The sequence below is a fragment of the Agelaius tricolor genome, unplaced genomic scaffold (genome assembly GCF_023055355.1).
Source record: "Agelaius tricolor isolate 1412-34295 unplaced genomic scaffold, bAgeTri1.0.p SCAF_3, whole genome shotgun sequence".
Lineage (NCBI taxonomy): Eukaryota > Metazoa > Chordata > Aves > Passeriformes > Icteridae > Agelaius > Agelaius tricolor.
This window is the reverse complement of record NW_027269263.1, coordinates 18,614,486-18,632,281: the sequence shown is the minus strand read 5'-3', so window position 1 is coordinate 18,632,281 and position 17,796 is coordinate 18,614,486. Positions and strand designations below refer to the sequence as shown.

General features: G+C 45.5%; 1 protein-coding gene across 21 annotated transcripts in view; it reads left to right on the top strand.

The window, feature by feature from the left end:
- The window catches only part of RBFOX2 (RNA binding fox-1 homolog 2), a 171,221-nt gene extending 153,830 nt beyond the window's left edge, over positions 1–17,391 (top strand). For 13 of the 21 annotated variants that reach the window (XM_071422753.1, XM_071422755.1, XM_071422754.1 and 10 more), the window contains 5 exons: positions 1,278–1,317; positions 6,311–6,387; positions 8,846–8,934; positions 9,851–9,923; positions 11,044–17,391. In XM_071422753.1, the coding sequence (XP_071278854.1) occupies positions 1,278–1,317; positions 6,311–6,387; positions 8,846–8,934; positions 9,851–9,923; positions 11,044–11,098 (334 nt within the window). In that variant the 3' untranslated portion in view covers positions 11,099–17,391. Of the gene's footprint in view, positions 1–1,277; positions 1,318–3,549; positions 3,666–3,882; positions 3,926–6,310; positions 6,388–8,845; positions 8,935–9,850; positions 9,924–11,043 lie in introns of those variants that run through there. The other 8 variants (XM_071422760.1, XM_071422758.1, XM_071422771.1 and 5 more) reach the window with 6 other exon arrangements.
- Positions 17,392–17,796: the final 405 nt, after the last annotated feature.

The following is a 17,796-nucleotide window of genomic DNA, read 5'->3' as shown; positions in this document are numbered from 1 at the left end:
TTTCTTAATGCTATGGGTAAGTCATGCACATCAGATCCATGAGCATCACAGATGGTTGGGTTAATGCTTTTTAAAGCCTTGAGCGAGTTTGTGTGGAGCTCTTCAGGGGACAAAGCTGGAGGAAATTCCTCAGTATATGAAGCACACGCTGAACTCAAATGGGTGGGGGGCATCCCCTCTCTTCCTTCCTCATCCTTCCCCAACCCCTGTCCCCAGAGTGAGCTGTGTAGTCTTATGCCTAGTGAATGCTCTGGTAAGAGCAGCTATTTGGGAACCCCAGGCTCTGTTTAACAGTTTTCGTGCTTGAAGTTCTGAGAGAAACAAAAGTATGGCTTAAAGCAGAAAAAGCACCATCCCATGGAAACCCTTCCAGTTGCGTCTCTCTGCTAAGGAATAAGTAATTACTACCAGGGACTCCCACTGCACCTTTCAATTTTCGGATCTTGGACCAGTCACCTAACCTTTTTAGCTCATTATCTCTGCTTGTGAAAGCAATGCATTGTGGGTATTTTTGGTTTTTTCTTTTCAATTACATTTCTCTGTGTTTACTTTGATCAGAATTGATTGACTTGTTTTCCTGAGGTGTTGCATCGGTTCTTTAAGATGCTGAATAATAATACTTTGCATGCTTGTGTGATCAGCCAAATCTTATCGCATGTCTAATGTGCAGGGTAAAAGCAGGTGATGTATGGATGTCAGAAACAAAACTCATGCAGCCCTGTGAAGCCTGAAAAATGTAATCAGGCACAAGTCTCTGAACCACACTTCCTGACGTAGGCGACTCCAGCCCCTGTGGGATGCCTTCTGTGAAGGGCTCCTCAATTTCACAAGCCCACTTCATGAAGCCAATGTTTCCATGTGTTTTAGGGGGTAACTAAAATCATTCCAGGAGAATAACCAGAGTGGAGGCTTCTACACCCTTGTGTCTCTCTTCAGGACGTCAGATCTTTTTGAGTCAATATTTGCTGTACAAGATGGTGGTTCCCCTCCGTCTCTCCTTTGCATACTGTCTCCCCCTCTGCCCACCCCCTGCCCCTTTGCATGCCATGGAAGATGACTTGGAGCCGTGCGTGCGCACACGTTCTCTTGCTGATTTGCTCCTGCCAAAAGCCCAGGTTGTGGATTCATACATCACCTGCCTGTGTAAAACGCATGTGCATGCTGCCGTCCTCAATAACCGGAATGTGTTTTCTGTTCTTTTGTTTTTTGTTTGTTTTTTTTCTTTTGTTTTGGTTTTTTTTTTTGTTTTGTTTTGTTTTTGTGTGGATTTTCTGCAGTGTGGTTTACCAGGACGGATTTTACGGTGCTGACCTCTATGTAAGTACACACACCGGAGCCTTCTTTGTCCCCAACCCCTGACAAGCCAGCCTTTTTTTATTTTCTTTTCTTTTTCTTTTGGTTTGTTCGTTTGGTTTGGTTTTTTAAATATCATTTACTTTTATTTTCTTCTTCCTGTGGATATATATATTTATATATTTAGGAATGCAAGCATGCTTCTCTGTCACTGCGCTTGCCCCTGGGTGCAAGACCTAAGCCTTTGGGTTTCCTGATCATTGCCAGGGTCAGTTTATTTGGTGTCCTGCCCCCCACATTCACACTGGTACTAATCAACCTGAGAGATGATTAGCAAATTAAAATTTCTCTCAACACTTCTCTCATTTACATAATTTGGATATAAAAATAACAGGACTGGTTTAGCCTCAGACCTTCCCTTTCCTTCTCCCCCTCTTCCCTCCCCTTTCTCTTCCCTCTTGGGGCCTTTTTGGGTTTGATTTGTGTAGCCCACACTACACTGAACAAGTTGTATGTTTAAAAATGTTCATGTGCCACTGGGATGTGGAGATTATCCCTTTGGGGAAGACACTGGGACTGATTAAAAATGGAGGCTGAGATGCTAGAGTGAAAACTGACATCTCATTTTGCTGGTAGGAATGGCACCTAAATAGGCTAGATTCTCTCACCTCTTCAGGGAATTGTAAAGTACAAATATGTGGAGATGTTCGGTTACAAGAGTCAGCAGCCTCCTCCTGTTAGGGAATTAGCTATTATACCATGGGAGACTTTGTCCTGTCATTGTCTTTGTCCTACCCAGTCAGTCTGTATTGCAAATCTCCAGGGAGTCTGTGTGTACATAGGTGGGTTGTGGATGGAGGTATTTGAACTAGCCAGTGAGCAAAGTGCTTTCCTCTCCAAGGGAGAGCTGTTGCAGGGCAGGAATATGGTAGGAACTTGCCTTTCAAAGCCAAAATATTCAGTTGCCACTGCAGCTCATAGCCTGCCTGGCTTTATCAGAGTTCCCAGTTGTTGCATTGTAGGTCATAGCTCCCTGCAGCTGGGAAGTTTTGTATAGTTTGGGTAGCGACACAATTGTCAGCACGAATTTCACAGTCCTGCTCCTTTGAAGGTGCTATTCCTGCCATTTATAAAGAGGACCCTGGGGTTAGACTCAGGATAATGGATGGAACTAGCTTTTGGATTTTGTTGGCTTATATGGAGGAGGAAGTTCGGGACAGGTGCTTTTTCCAGCCCAGGTAGAGCAGTTGGAAGATGTGCTCTCTGAGATAGAAAGAACTGCATGCATTTCTTCACTCTTCCATATACTATCGTGTGTGCAGTTCTTTAAAGATTGATCTGCCTAGTCAAGTGTTTCTTTATAAAGCTGTGTCAAGGACTATGGAAGGTTCTGTGTTTTCCTGCCTCACTCCTAAAGCACTGCCTTTACAGACACTGACTTTGCTATGGCACGTAACCAAGAAAATGAGTGGTGCTTAGTGCCTCTTCCCACAGAGTATGGCATATAAAAGGCTGCCATGTTGAAAGGGAAGTCTGGCCAGGGTTACTCCCTATTTTTGAGAAAGCTTCTTCAGAGCTTTTGTTGGGGAGGAGAGGCTTATATAACATGTAAGGACAGAAACTTCAGCAGTGAACTCCTGTAACCACTTGGTGCTCCAGAGCAGTACCACCATGTAACACAAAGCCCCCAGGTCAGGTTAGAGCCATTAGGTGGATTTCTGATGACTTTGCTGTTGGTGGCAGTGGTGTCACTATCAGAAAGCAGGATGATGGAAGAGAGGACTGCATCGAAGTAGATGGTGATGCTTTTACCTGTGTTATTGCTAGCCAGAGCCCTCCAATGGAGCTCAGGAAAAAGTTACCATTATCCAAACTTGAAGTTGCCCTTCCAAACAGTTTGCTTGGCACAGGTGGAATGACTTCAATGTCCCTGTGTCTCACTGATTTGTTGTGCTTTTCACTGCAGAGCCTCTATCCCTCTGTGATAGGTTTACCCAGATTCTGGAAGGTATGGCAGAGGACATTTCAGTTAGGACTGGGGGGAATTAAATCGAGGTTCTCTTAAGATTTCTGAGTCCATAGGGTTGTGGAAAAGGAGCTGAGCTGGCAGGGAGTGGTTTATAGTAGGTGAGATGAAAGGGAAGTGTCCCAAGTTTGGGCTGCTTTTTCTGCATAATGCTATGCACAGATTTCTCATTTTCCTCCTCCTCCTTTTCCTCACTCCTTTTTTCTTTCCTGGGGCAACCATCCTGCTAGCCATTTCTTCTGTGAAGAAGGCATTCCATCTGTTGTTGGATGCGTCCCACTCTGGCAAGACACCTGAATTGATAAAACAAGCTGCCCCAGGATGCAGAGGGCTTCATTTCGGATCATAAGAAAGGTTATCTTTCTTCTACAATGGGGTCAATCTGGGTGGCGGGGGGGGAACCCAAACAAACCCACCTGTGCCAAGACTGCTCCTGCCTGTGAAAAGCGTGCTTGCATCCACTGGAAAGAAAAGGCTGGTGAGCCCCACTGCGGGCTGTTTGTATGATTGTTTCTTTCCACAGCTGTGTTTTTTTGAACTGCTCTTCCTGTGTTCTGTTATAGAATAGTCTTACAGGAACCAATCATTAGCGCTAAAATACCTCAGGTAGGAGTGCCAGTGTGACCTGCCAACCAATCAGATTGTGGATTGCAGTGGAAAAAACTGAATTATACTAACCATTCCAGCACCACATTAGAGATGGGAACAGAGGCTTTTTTAGAGCAGCGCAGACTCACGTGTGAGCCAAGCCCCCGCTGCAGCAGGGTGGCGTGTGTCCAGATTTCATACCAAGTGGCATTTCACTCAAAATAAAAAAAAAAACAACCAAAAACCAACAAAAAACTAAAAACCAACAAAACTTTAATTCAGTGGAAAGGTTAACAAGGTCATGCTTGTCCCATTACCATGTAGAAGCACCTGCTGCAATGGACACTGTTGTCCTGTCACCTCTTCTAATTCATTCATGCTCATTCCTGGTGCACGTATGCCACCCTCCTAATACAGAAATACCAGAAGCGGTTCTAGCCCTTTCTGCTTCGTAACTTCTGTCGTATGGAAGTATGGGGGTGGAGAAGACACATCTGAGAGATGGCAAATAAAAGACCCTAAAATTGGGCTCGCTGCCTAAACCTGGCAAGCAGTAAATGTACCTAACTGGTACCATGAGTTGCATATTTCTCTGGGGTTATGGACACACTTGTGTCCTAGGGGCAGAAAGGCTCTTTGGAGTAAAGAGGGCAGTGACATACTTTGTGTGCCCTTCTAAGGCAGGAAGGGAAAAAGAAAAGGGAGATTTATACCACACTTGCATAGTAAGCTCTAGTTTTGGATTTCTTCTTGCTCACGTTGGATTGATCACCTGATATGGACTTGAAGAGTGGTGGAGAAGATGAACTGCATAAAATGCTAATTTATTTTCATTAACATACTCAGTAATTGGAATGCTGCTTTAGTTGGAATTGCAGCTTCCTGTAGATGTTGTTTTCCCATGTTTGTCTTATTTCAGAAAATAGAAGACAATACTGAAAAAGCTGCCATCTAATGTTAAAGAAGGAATTTAAAGTAAAATACTGCTTTGTTGGTGAGCCAAGGATAGTAACATCACAGAAGAGTAATTTTAAATTGAGCTTTTGTTCATACCTAACAAATACAGCTGTTGGACAGCTCAGGTCTGTAGGCTCAAACACTACATGGAGAAAGGGATCCAGCATAGCCCCAGCAAGACTGGAATGCCAGATGGAGAAAGAGAACTTGAATCAGCATAAGCAACATTTAGGCTGGTGGTCATTTCTCTCACATGGTCCCCAGACAATCCAAAAGCCTTTATACCAAAAAGGGCTAATCTTAATTTGCATGGTCCTTTTGGTTGTTTCTAATGCTCAGTGACAATGCACAAGCCTTCTTGCTAGTTCCCATTCCCTTATGGAGGCAGTAATTAAAATGTCCCATTGATAGAAACGTCTCAGACATAACATCTGCACAAGAAGCTCAGCCACTCTTACTTCCTTTGAGATGAGACTGAAGGTTTTTAAAAACAGAATCTGTATGGGTAACCTGTCCCTGTGGAATCAAATAGGTGGAGTGGGAATTTGCATGGCTGTCCTGAGTTTCAGGCACTATGCCACTCATTGGTTTCTTCTGTTGCAGTTAGCTGTGGCACTGAAGGAATGTGTTGAAGCTGGCAAGGGCCTTTTTTTCCTTTCTTTTTTTTCTTTCTTTTTTTTTTAATAATTCTTTCTTTCATTTGGAAACACATTTTTCCCTCTTTGTTGCTGTGGTTGCAGATGCTCTATACTGTTATATTTTTTATTTACTGGAGTACCTGAAGTGGGTGGCACCAGAAATCACTAGGGGTCCTAGGACCTTGCAGATGAGCTCTGCATATCAGTTACAAGTTTTGTGTGAAAAGGAATAGCAGGAAAGAATATCTGGTGCATTGGACAAGCTGAACAGGCTTTAGATGTATTTATTGAATTATATAGGTGGATCCTGAGTTGTGGAGAACAGGAGCATCAGCTGGGTAAGGCAACCTGTGCCTGCTCTGTACAGTCCCAGAGCTTGGTGAAAGGATTTATGTAAAAACAAATTATAGTTGCAACAGTTCTTCCTCTTTCCTTCACCCTAGTTTGGTGTATTTGGACCTGCTGGTCATGCTAAATACATCCCGTCTCAGAAATCTCCCAGCTGTCCACACTCATTGCTCCTATGACAGGAATGCACCATGGCCATTATGATCCCCATTTTTGGTTTTATTTGAAGTACACCTAAGTAGACTTTGCAGATTGCTTTGAAGTGAGCAGGTCTGCCTGTATGTGTGTACCTCTATCCCGAGATTTTTTTTTTCCTTTTTTAAATAACCAGTAGCTTCAGTTTTGCATCAGTGCATGGTTAAAAAGCAATACACGTCAGCTATTTCTTAACTTCATTTCTCCAATGAATTATTTCTCCTGTTTTTTTGTTTTGTTTTGTTTTTTTTTGTTTGTTGTGCAGTTGACTGAAGAAATGTTAACATCCCGCTCTAAATCTCTCAGTGGAGTCTCTGTTCCCTTCTCTGATATAACAGATGGGTTATTGCTTGTTATAATTATTAACATTGTGGTGTGGGACAGGGCTGGGGTGGGAGCCATTCTGGGGGGCAAGGGGGGGCTGTGGGAGTCCTTGAGGTTGGAATGTTAACTCCAGTGGTGACTGACTGTTTCCGTAATAGCAGGTTGTTGTGGCTGCACGCTCTAGTACTTGAGGCTGTGTACTTCACTGAGCTTGTGGTAGAGCCTAGGGCGAGCTGCTGTCCCAAGAGAATGCTGGGATGGATAGAACTAGCCAATATGAGTCTGAACGTGGTGACTTTGCTGGTTGTTCTAGCTCCAGATGTCAGCATGCTTAGTTTTTAATTTTGATTAATAAATGTTACTCTGTTCCCTCTCCCACACCTGATTCCAACCCTTCTTTCTTCTTCTTCTTTTTTTTTTTGTTTCTTTTTTTTTTTTTTTTTTTTTTTTAGTTTGGTTTGGTTTTGTTCTGTTTCGTTTTCCTTTATGAGAGACATGAGTTAAATGACAATTATATGATAAGCCTTTTTGGTTTCAAACTGCATCTTGCTGTCATGTTCAGAGTATGTGCCAGGCACATTTGAAGCAGCTTCTGGTCTGAAATGTGACTGGCAAGTGTGGAAGTGTGGGGCAGAGTGGGAATCAAGGGTGCCTGCTAAGGCCAGCTGCCCTGTGGAAGGTAGTGTCTGGAGAAAATGCCTCCTACACTGTGCCCAAGTGACAACCCAAGGGTTCAGGAAGCATATAGCCTAAGGGGAATACTGCAGTGGCATTGATACAAAGTTTTGTCTTAATTTGGTGAGGTTAATGAAGGTTGGATTTGGATTAAGGCTGCACCTCATTCCCCTGGCCTCTGTCATGTTTTACATGGTGGTACAATGATAGCATGGCAAAACCAAGCTAAACATCCCCAACCATCAATCCAAAATGCAGGATTTGAAACAGCCAGGTGAGATTAAAAAGGGCTAAACTGTAACATGGCAGCTTTTCCAGGCCATGTGGTGATGTTTAACAGGTGTTGCTTTTTACATCTGTGTTGCTTTTTTTCCTGTTAACTGAAAGATTGAAGAGGTTGCAACTCCCTTTTCTCTGGAGTAGGAAAGGATCTGGAAACATGTTTGGATAGCACATCAGCATTCACAGGGCTAATGCAGGCCACATGAAAGAAACGAATATTAATTTAAAATCACTACTTCTAATTTAAAAGCTACCCAGGTTCGGATTGAGCAAAGACACAGTTCTGTAGTGGAGCTGATCTTGTTCCCTTAGTTACATGTATGCAAAAGATATATAGGGAAGAAGTGGTAGAGGTATGTTGAGCTTATTCTGGAGGTGAAGAGCATAACTCTGCCTTCTGGTCCTTCAAACCCTGAAATGTCAATTGGAAGAAAAAAATAAAATAAAAAAAAAGCCAAAAGCAATCTGGAATTTTCTGATGTTTTTTATGGCTCATTGTGTTTCTAGAAAGTCAAAACTATGGTTCATTTACCAGGCCTTCACCCCAGGTTAAAAAAAGTGTTCAGAAATACAATAAAGATCTTACCAGGGCTTCAGAGTCCTATTTGCTGCCTGCTATGCCACCTTTGTCCCTGATCTGAAAGGTGCCTGGCCTTGGTCTTCCAGTACTGCAGGCCTTGCTCTGCCCCAAGAGCTCCTTGTGGGAGTTTCAGAAGGAGACTCACAGGTCTTCTCTGAGTCAGAATTCACATTTTGACAACACAGCTGTTAAGTACATTTTTAGTAACTACCTCTGATCACCTTTGCTACAGGTGTGTAGCATGGGCAGAAATACAGCAGCAGAACAGGCTGTTCTGGCATAATTCTCTTGACCTGTTTCTTTCTTATATGGAGAGGAGGGGAGAATAGTCTGGCTGGCCTCAATATTGGTTTGCTTGTTGACAGCCCTGAAACTAACGAGACTGTCTTCTCTGACCATCTTTTCCTGATTACTTTTCACCTTCTCTGACTACTGCTACTTTTGCACATGTGGATCCAACTTAGTTCTAGCCCTTTGGGTTTTCCTGGCTGTAAAAGAGAGAGGGTAAAAAAAAAAAGTAGGAATTTCTCTGACTGGTTCCCTTCCTAAAATACTTCATAGAAAGTGTCCACCTCTGATTTCCCCTCCTTAAGAGGAAGGGGTCATAAAAATTACCTTGCATGCAAGATTCTGGGTCTTTCCTAGTTTCCATTTCCTCCATGCCAAATTGCTTTTTCTCTAGGGTTGTAACAATGCTCAGTCTTCCTTTAGTGTATTCCTTTTTCTAAAGAGGATAATGGAAGGGCTTCCCTGGTCCCTCTAAGGAAAGGAATATACATGAGTTAATGGCTGATGCTTGTGATAGACATGACATGGGAGCTGATGCAGTTTGAAACACTTCCTTTCCTTGTGATGTGTGTGACTTTTTTTTAGTATTTTTTTTAATGCTCTCTATGGGTGGACAGGTATCTGTAAAGTCAGTTCTCTTCTCTCCTGCAGGGTGGATATGCAGCCTACAGATATGCACAGCCTGCTACTGCAACAGCAGCCACGGCCGCTGCAGCCGCTGCAGCAGCTTACAGCGATGGGTATGTAAGGGAGAGGTGTCCATGGGGGCTAGCTTGCTGTGCTCAGGGATTCAAGGAGCATTGATCCATCACAGAACTTCTGCTTCTTTCCCCCATTTCTCTGTCTGACCTGCACTCGCATGTGCACACATGCATGCACCACCCAACACAGAAGACTTGAGTGCACGGTTTGTCTCCGCTCCTGGACAGTATTGCCCTCAGTGTATGTGAGCTGGCACAAATCCTGGCCTCCTCCCTATCCTTGTGATTCTTTGCACAAAGCAGGCAGTGTGGTTACAGCCTCAGAGTCGGAGATCTGGCTTTGGGCAGGCTACTAAATCACTGGGTGCCTTTCTCTCCCCGTCATAAAGTAAAAATGACTCAGCTCATGCAGTGCTCTAGGATGCTTTAGCATGTAGCTCTGAATAGATACAAAGGATTGTCTTGATCAGAGTGCTTGCCTTAAGATTTTTCATTGCCTGTGCAGTGAGGCCGTGTTTTAATCCAGGCACATTAAAGGTTATACTCCTCCCATAGTGGAGAATCCCTCACTGCTTTCATTCAGCAGCTGTTACTGTGCCAGTAGCACTAGTGCCAGCAGTCCCTCTGGTCCTAACTGCATCACGCAATTACCCAAAGGTAAGGGATGCACTAGCTGACATTTCAAAGGTGCTGACCTCTTTCCTGCAGGTCAGCCTCATGGCCTGAGCCACATTCCTCCTGGCAGGCTGTTCTCTTGCCCATCTCATACAATGCATGGCAGCATGCTCATAGGATCTCTGCAGAGGAGCTGCCTGCGTGCCTGTGTGTGCATGGATGCATACATGTGTGTGCAAGGGCATGCTGCTGCTTCCATTATCTGTGGTCAGACAGCTATTACTCTGCCCCTCCCAAGTGACTTTTTTTTTCTTTTTATATCTTTTCTCCCTCTCTTCAGTTATGGCAGGGTGTACACAGCAGATCCTTACCATGCCCTTGCCCCTGCCGCTAGCTACGGAGTTGGCGCTGTGGTAAGTGGGATTTTCTTTCTTGTGCTGTTTCTCATTTCCAGCATGGGGAACAGCCACTGGGTATCATGCAATGAAACCTCACCCATCCAGAAAAACTTCTTTGTTGAGGGAGGAGGTCCTTAGCAGCAATGCTGTGTTCCCAGTTGTTCCACATTCATGTCTATGTGTACACTTATAAAGCAGCTGGGCTGTAGGAGACCATTTATTACTCAATCTTGCACATCATCTAGTACCATGAAAAATAAAAAGGAATAGCAAACAGAACTGCCAGGAGCCAGAACACTGTTGGTGAATCAGTAGAACTGTATAGAGGTGATACATAGAGCAAAAATCAGCAATAATTAGAGATTCAGGATACCTTTTTTTGCCATTTTCAGTTCTAGGAAAGCAAGGGAATAAGTTGTTCTTGTGACATCTTGCAAGTGAAGCAAAGCTGCTTCACTTGGTTCCCTCTTGCACTAGTGGAAGGATGTAGTGTCCTGCCTGCCAGCAGTAGTTATGCAAGGGCAGGATGAGGTATACTGGCATCGGAGGGGAGTGGAGCAGCTTGCTGAAAACACATGCTTGCCCATCTGCTAGCCAGCGCAGTATCTGTGTTGTTGCAAAGGCTGGAATACAAATGTGTTCAGAGAAAAAGACACCTAAAAATAGATATCTGCAGTGTAGCAACTCCATTTCAGCCTCAGCTGAAATGTGTGGATTCTCTTTAGGGTCAATGAGGGAAAACCAGGTAGTTCTAGGATACCCAGTTATCATATCTATTTTAGACCTTTACCTTGAGGTGAGGTGAAGAGCATCCTAGAAGTCCTGGTCTCCGCAGTCTCTAAAGGCAGCCTGGACAACTGGCTTGAGATTAGGACTGGTGAGTCCCCACTCTGGTACTGAATTCCCTTCCAGCAAGACTTGCCAAACTTCACCTCCAGCTGGCTGGCCATGAGCATGCCCTCCTGAGCCACATCTTTGGTTTTGCAGGCAGAGTTCTTTCTTGCTTCTTAGAGGTGCTCATGGTGGTGGGTCAGTGCGAGGACAGGTCCTTCCAGAAGCATTTGGGTGCTGTCCTGGATATCTCTTCCCAGTTCTTCTCCTAACAACCTTTTCTTCTCCCATTTCATTTCTACAGGCAAGTTTATACCGAGGTGGCTACAGCCGATTTGCCCCCTACTGAAGTGACGTGAGCCCCCTGCAAGCGGGACAGCCCCCCCCAGTTCATGAGGCCTGGCTATTGCAATATTTACTAGTAGAGGAACTCTATAGCAAGTCGAGGAGGAAAAACAAAAAAAAAACAAAAGAGAAAATACTTTTTTATACCTCACTATGTTCTTCGAATATGTATTTTTTTTCCTTTAAATTTCTGCCTTTAATTCTTTTGTTCCAAAGATTGTGCTTTTTTTTGTTGTTGTTTGTTTTTGTTTTCATTTTTGGGGTTTTTTTTAACTGTGGTAAAAATAATGCATTTCCGTGTCTGTATGTTGGTGCATAGCTTATCCTACCAATCACGGAAAAGGCGATTAGCGATAAGGAAAGCTGTTAGAAGCTGATATCATGCAATTAATCAGGAACACGCAGACAGAGTTACTTCCCTGGGTCTGGTGCTTGGTGCCTATGAGACAGGAGGACGTGAGGGAGAAGTCTCCACCTGCCGTGTTTCTGGTCTGCAGAAGGAAGCACTCTTTGGCTGTGGCTGGGACCTGAATGCTGGTGGGAAATAGTCATTTACATTTGGAAATGGGGGAAATGCAGAGACTTTCTTTGTTTCTATCACCATCTGACGCTCACAGGTTTGTGACAGTTTCAGCAGTGTCAGAACTTTAGACTTCGCAAGAGAAGAGTCCCTCAACCTGCCCAAAGACTTCAGCTGTTACCTGCTCTATAGGGGACAAGACTTTGAAAGGAGTTTTTGATAAGGATGATCTTTTCCCTACACACAGAACTTTTACTCACTGATTTTTGTCTGCTGCAGGTGGCTGTAATTGTCATAGTTTTCATTCCTCCTTTTGAAGATCTTTCTCTCTTGCTGTCCCTTTCCACCCCTTCATTCCTCGAGGAGTGGCAGATGCAGTGCAGGATCATGCAGAGTACCTCTGTTGTGGACAGCAAGTGATTAAACATGGGGAGGTGAAGCACCTGCAACCTTGCAGAGGAAGAAAGCGAGCAGAAGAGTCGAGCGTGGCACATGCTCTGAGGCCCAGCCTGCAGGGGCTCTGCTGCTGTTCATCCTGGGCTGCTTAGGTGCTTCTGCAAGTGATCTATTTCAAATAACCTGAGTGAGGAAAAACCAGTCACACATAAGCTGCTCGAGGTGAAGGACAAGCTTGTGGGTTTGTGTGGGGGAAGAGGATCTTTTATATCTAAATGTGATCCTGAAGTAGTTTTGTATCGCAGAAGCAGTTCATGCAAGCTCTGAATTCATAGGAACTTCTTACCACAAGCTATTTCAGGCCATTCCATAGCTACATTGGAGCCCCTGGGTTTGTTTTGCCCAGCTTCTCACAAAAAGTTGTGCACCTGGTCTGCTGAGTCCATATAGACACTACATATTAGAAGACTTGGAAGGATAGAAACTATTTAGCTGAGGGGTCCACAACTCCCAAGACCATCTCCCTTCTGCTCTCACAGACAGAGAATTCGCTGTGTTTCAAAGACAGCGCACTTAGATGACTGTGAGCTGTGATGTGATGTGGAGTTGCTGCTCTCCAGATCTCCCTGTTCAGCTGCTGGCTCCTAGAGTGCTCCCAGTAAACCCAGTGGTCAGAGGCAGGCTCTAATTGCATGCTGGAGAGATGCAGAAGTGTGATTGTACCGGGCTGCCTCGACTCCATGGATTGGTGCTGGGGTGAGCCCCTGCCCTCAGAAGGGCAGCTCAGAATATGGATTTGTTGACAGAGCCTCTCCAGCTCCTGTCGAACACCTGCTTTTCCATCCACCACTGATACAGAATAGGAAAATTCCTGCATTTAACACTAAGCAACATCAGCAAGCAGAGGTCTTTCTCCTGGGGGAGTGTCCTGGTCCAGCCACACACCACCACACGTTTTTTGCTCTTCCCCAGTGATGCATGGAGCCTCTCTGTGCACAGCAGAGTGGAGGCACCTCAAATGGGAAGAATGGGGACACCATTGGTTAAGGTAGAGACCCTGAAGCTATTGATTTTTCTGGAGGAATTGCTAGATAAAGGGGACACCAAACTGCCAGCCTGTTGGCCACCTTTTTTTTTCCTGGTTTTATTGTTGGTTTTTTACTTTTTTTTTCCCCAAGCCAAAGTTTGGTTTGTTGCTGTTATGACAATTTTTTTGTTGTTTGTATATAAATACTTTAGCTTGAAAATAGGGAGGGGGAGAACAGGGTGTTGGGGCTTTCACAAAATCTAGGAAATGAGGGAGACTCGGCATGTTTGGGGGTTTTTACTGCCTGAGTTGGGGTAGAAGAGGGAGGACTTGTGGTAGAGAGAGTCATATTCAAGGGGAGTTATTTCCACTGCAGAGCAGCCAGGGCACTTGTGGAGCTGGGATGCAGCAAAAGCCTCTACTGGACTTGTTCTCCCCACTGTGGGTGGAGGGCCTGAGCGAGGCCATCCCTTCCCTTCCCTTCCTGCAGGCAGTTCCTCAGGCTGTGAGCCCAGGAGCCTCTGCAGAGCCCCCTGGGGCAGCTGCTCCCCCACTGCCCCTCTCCCACATTCAGTTCAGCTGGTTCTGACTGCGGCTCCCCAAAAGCCAGGTTCTCCCACCCCATGTGCCCTCCCCTGCCCTGGCAGTGCCACCTGCAATCCCCCCCTGCCACTTGGCCTCCCTGGGAATAGGGAGGCCAGCCCCATTTCTGCCTCCTGGCAGAGTCTATGCATGGCAGCTTCAGCCCGCCCAAGGATATGAGGAATGTGAGGGGTTTAGTGCAGAAGCACCCAACCTTTGGGGGGCCCTGCTCCCTTGATCTCCGAGTAATACCTGTTCTAAGACCTTCCAGCCTGATTCCTCCTGTATCCCAGCCTGGCCTGCTCTGGTCCCTCCCTGCCGGGCTTCTCTGGTGCATTAAGCAGCTGGTGTCTCTGTGGCTCCGTAGTTAATGCTGCAAGATCCCCTGAGGGGGCTTGCTGATGGCCTGGCTCTCTGCTCCCAGCACTGAGCTGCAGAGGGGACACCGGGACACTTGCATGGCTGGGGGCCAGAGGTAGCTCACCGGTTCCAGGTGTCCAAAGCACCAGACCTCCCAAAAACTTGCATGGCAAGGTTTCTTGAGTGAGTGTTGTGTGTGACAGGAGAGCTCTTCAGCTTTTCTTCTGTGCTGGTGAACAACAGCTCCAGTTTCACTCTGATGTGTTGTGAACTGGCTAGAGATGCTTTCAGAGTAGCCAAGGTGTGGCTATATCCATCTTCTGAAGAAGTGAGGACAAAGCCTATATCTCCCTATGCAAAATTAATTACATTTAATAAATTGAACTGGGCCCTGGCTGATTAGAATGATGGCAGCTAGTGCTTGTCCGTGCGATGGGTCGGCAGTCACAGGTCCCTTGCAAAGCAGGGTTTGGCTTTCTGAGGGAAACTGCACAGGCAGCCTGGCAAATAGCTTGCTGTTTGTCACCTTCTAGTCTGGTGGCATCTGGGATTCCTCTTGATGCAGAGAAAAAAATGTATCTTTAACTGTAGCTGCTTGTGCTGTCTTGCAATAGGTCCAGCCAGCACAGGATGATATACAGATGAAGTTTTGCTTTGAAGAGTTGGTTTATTTAATGTGCTGGTCTGTATTTCCTTGCAGTTACAGTTGTGCTGGTATAAAGTAACTACTACTGGTATAGCATATTCTCTGCTGAGAATAATTTACATTGATGCCCAGCACGTTAGCAAACTGTTCTCCTGTCCCCACGTGTGGGAGGCTGCACTGTTGTAGGTGAGTTAGCTTTTCTAAGAAAAGCCATGACAGGACCTGGAGGCAATGGGGAGCTCGGTATGAGCCTACTGTAGCCAGCTTTTCCCAGGTTAAGCAGTTAGGTGGGTCCTGTGTCATGAGTTCAGATAGACAAAGCCATGTTTAAAGATAGCTATGACTTGGCTGTTCCAGTGCCTGAGAGGGAGCAGATTTGCCCAGTGAGGAGCACTGGCTCTGGAGTCTGAGACCTGTGTTTCAGACAGGGCTCTGTCAGTGACCCCTCAAGGGTCCCTGTGGGGCAGTCATGTTGCTACTTTAGACTTTGCTTCCCTGTCCCTAAAGTGAAGTTGAAGTTTATCCCTGTTCTTACCTGTTTTGAGATCCATGGATGTGAAGTGTACAGCGAGAGCTGAGGAGGGATTTCTGAGTAGCTGGCTTGAGTGCTGGTTGTGGAATGGTTAATGAAGCCATTTCCCTGTCTGAAGAGAGACACTGGCTGCTGGGCTTTCAATTCCAGCACCCAGAGCTCTATCAGTGGGGAATACAAAGCAGAGCCTCCCAGTTCTACCCATGTTTTTCCCCAGCCCATCCCTATCTGTATCTTCCCATCCTAGCCACAAAGATGGAGGCAAGTGGAAAACAGGTTTGGGGAGCACTAAGGAATTTAATAAAGGGAAACCCAAACAACAGCTCTGGGGAGTGCTTTTGCTGAATCTAGCTCCAAAGGGAAAGCACACAGGCAGCCTGGCAGAGGACCTGCTGCCTGTGACCCTCCAGCCTGGCAGGGTGGGGGAATGCTGTCCTTGGTGTAGAGGGGTGATTTTTAAAGTGTTTTACCTGTTTGCACTGTTTTAAAATAGGAGGGTGGGGGGGAGAACCAACCTAGTGAACAAGATGAACATCCAATGTAAACTTCTTTGTGTTTTTATTTTTGACATGCTCTTGGATAATGTCAAACATTTTGTAGTATACACCAGTGAGACTTGATTCTTTGTTGCATAAAACACTATTTTTGGTGATGTTAATGTCTGAAAAGCCTGTTCCCTGCATCCCCACCTTACTGATTGCCCTCTCCACCCTCCAACCCCAGTAAACTTCTACAATGAAAACTCCAGTCAACAAGGCAAGCAGGAGTCTGATAGCCAGAGTGTGAAATGGGGCCCTTTGCAAGTAGGCTGTGGGGTTTGTGCCTGGTCTGCTTTGCTCCAGCCAGGAGTTGTCAGGAGAGCCCCCATCCCTCTGCAGTGCCTGCATCAGTGGCAGCCTGAGCAGGACTCAGCATGGCCAAGTCCTGTCTCTGTTGCCACTGCTGACCCTGGAAGACAGCTTCTTGCTGGGGCTGCCAGTTCTGCCCGTGGTGTCCTGTTGGGGCCATGGGCTACAGCTGGCCCAGGCTTGTGCAGGTGATCAGCTTCCCATGCTGCCTCTCAACTTGTGATAGAGCAGGAATGCATCAGCCAAAAACCTTGCCTGATTTCACCAGGAGATTGCTGGTGTCTAAAGCCGTCCATCAAGATATTCATTTGGCTGGCAGTCAGAGTCAGCAAAATGCCCATTAATCTTAGGAATGTTTTTTCTTTTTAAATTTTTGTTGATGCTCTGAAGTGGGTCAATAAATCTCTTGCCAGATTCCCAGTTCTCTGCTGGTGGAGGGGCTTGTTGCTTCCCTGAGGAGTAAATTCCTTACAGAAATCAGGCCTCCCACATTAGTAGTCTCAGTTCTGGTCATATTTTTCTATTTTTTTCTGTTCACAGTATTTTGTGTGTGCGAGTGTTGTAGTTTTGGCAGCTCAATTTGGCTGCATTATCAAGTGACAAAATCATCCTCTTTTACCCTAGGGGATATGACTTTGTTTTGTTTTATTTCCTTGGGTTTTCTTTCTTGTTTGTTTGTTTGGGGTTTTTGTTAGGCTTTGTTTGGTTTTTGGTTTGTTTGTTTTTTTTTTTTTTTATATGATAAATCCTGCTTGTAAATAGCTGGAGCTAAAACCTGGGGCTGATAGCAAATGAGAACCAGGGCTATAGAGTGATACAGAGCTGGTGGAGTATTTTACTGACCTCACAGGCTGATCTCTTTGAGACTTGGAGATTTTCAGTGCGAGGCTGAGATGCCACAGCACCTCCAATGGCAGCAACAGACTTGCCCCTTCTCGCAGTCTCCCCAGCACCTCCCATTCCAGGTACCCCGGGGAACAGGGCGTGTCCCGAGGGGGATGCGTTCCCTTCCCCTGGATCATTTCCTAGGACGCCCGAGCCGCTTGCCCAGGGTCCCATTTCCCTGCTGACTCTGGAGAAGCAGTATCTGCATCCCAGGGCTTTGTGACAGCCTTTAACTTCCCGCCCTCCCTCGTTAAGTATCATATTGTATAGTAGCTTTCAGACCATACAGTATTCATTGGGTTATTCCTATTATTATCAAGTAGCTGGAATTGTGAAGGTTGGAGTAGTTAGATCTTTAGCTTTTATTCCTTTTTTTTGTATTACTATCCATGTGTATAAATTATTGATCATGTTGCTGGCTTTTATAAACTCTAAGCAAGGGGGGAAACCCTTCCTAACCCTTTGCAAATGGTAATGAAGCACTGTTTTTAAATAAAAGAGAGAAACACCAGTCTGCTGGCTCCCCTGTGTAGTTTGTTTTTCAGCACATCTGGATGGATTTCGCCGGTGCATTGCCCTGGCAGGTAAAATGCAAAGAAGGGAAGCTGTGTGAAGAACGAGCCGGGAGCTTGGATCTTCTTAGCAGTGATAAAGGGCCTTGGCAACTCACGCTGGCAAAATCCCAGCCCCATCTGTTCCTATACCGACCTCTCAGAAAATCCACACCTTTCCCTGCCATTCTTTCCCATTGCTTCTTATTAGCAGAGAAGGGCCAATTGTTTGGTATTTGATAAGAAGCTTTTTAATTTTTTTTTTTCTCTTCAAGCCTAGTTGGTGTTTGAACCTGTTAATGTGGAAGGAGAGACAACCATTTCAAATTACGTATCTGCATCTCCTTTAGTGCCTGTGTGGCCAA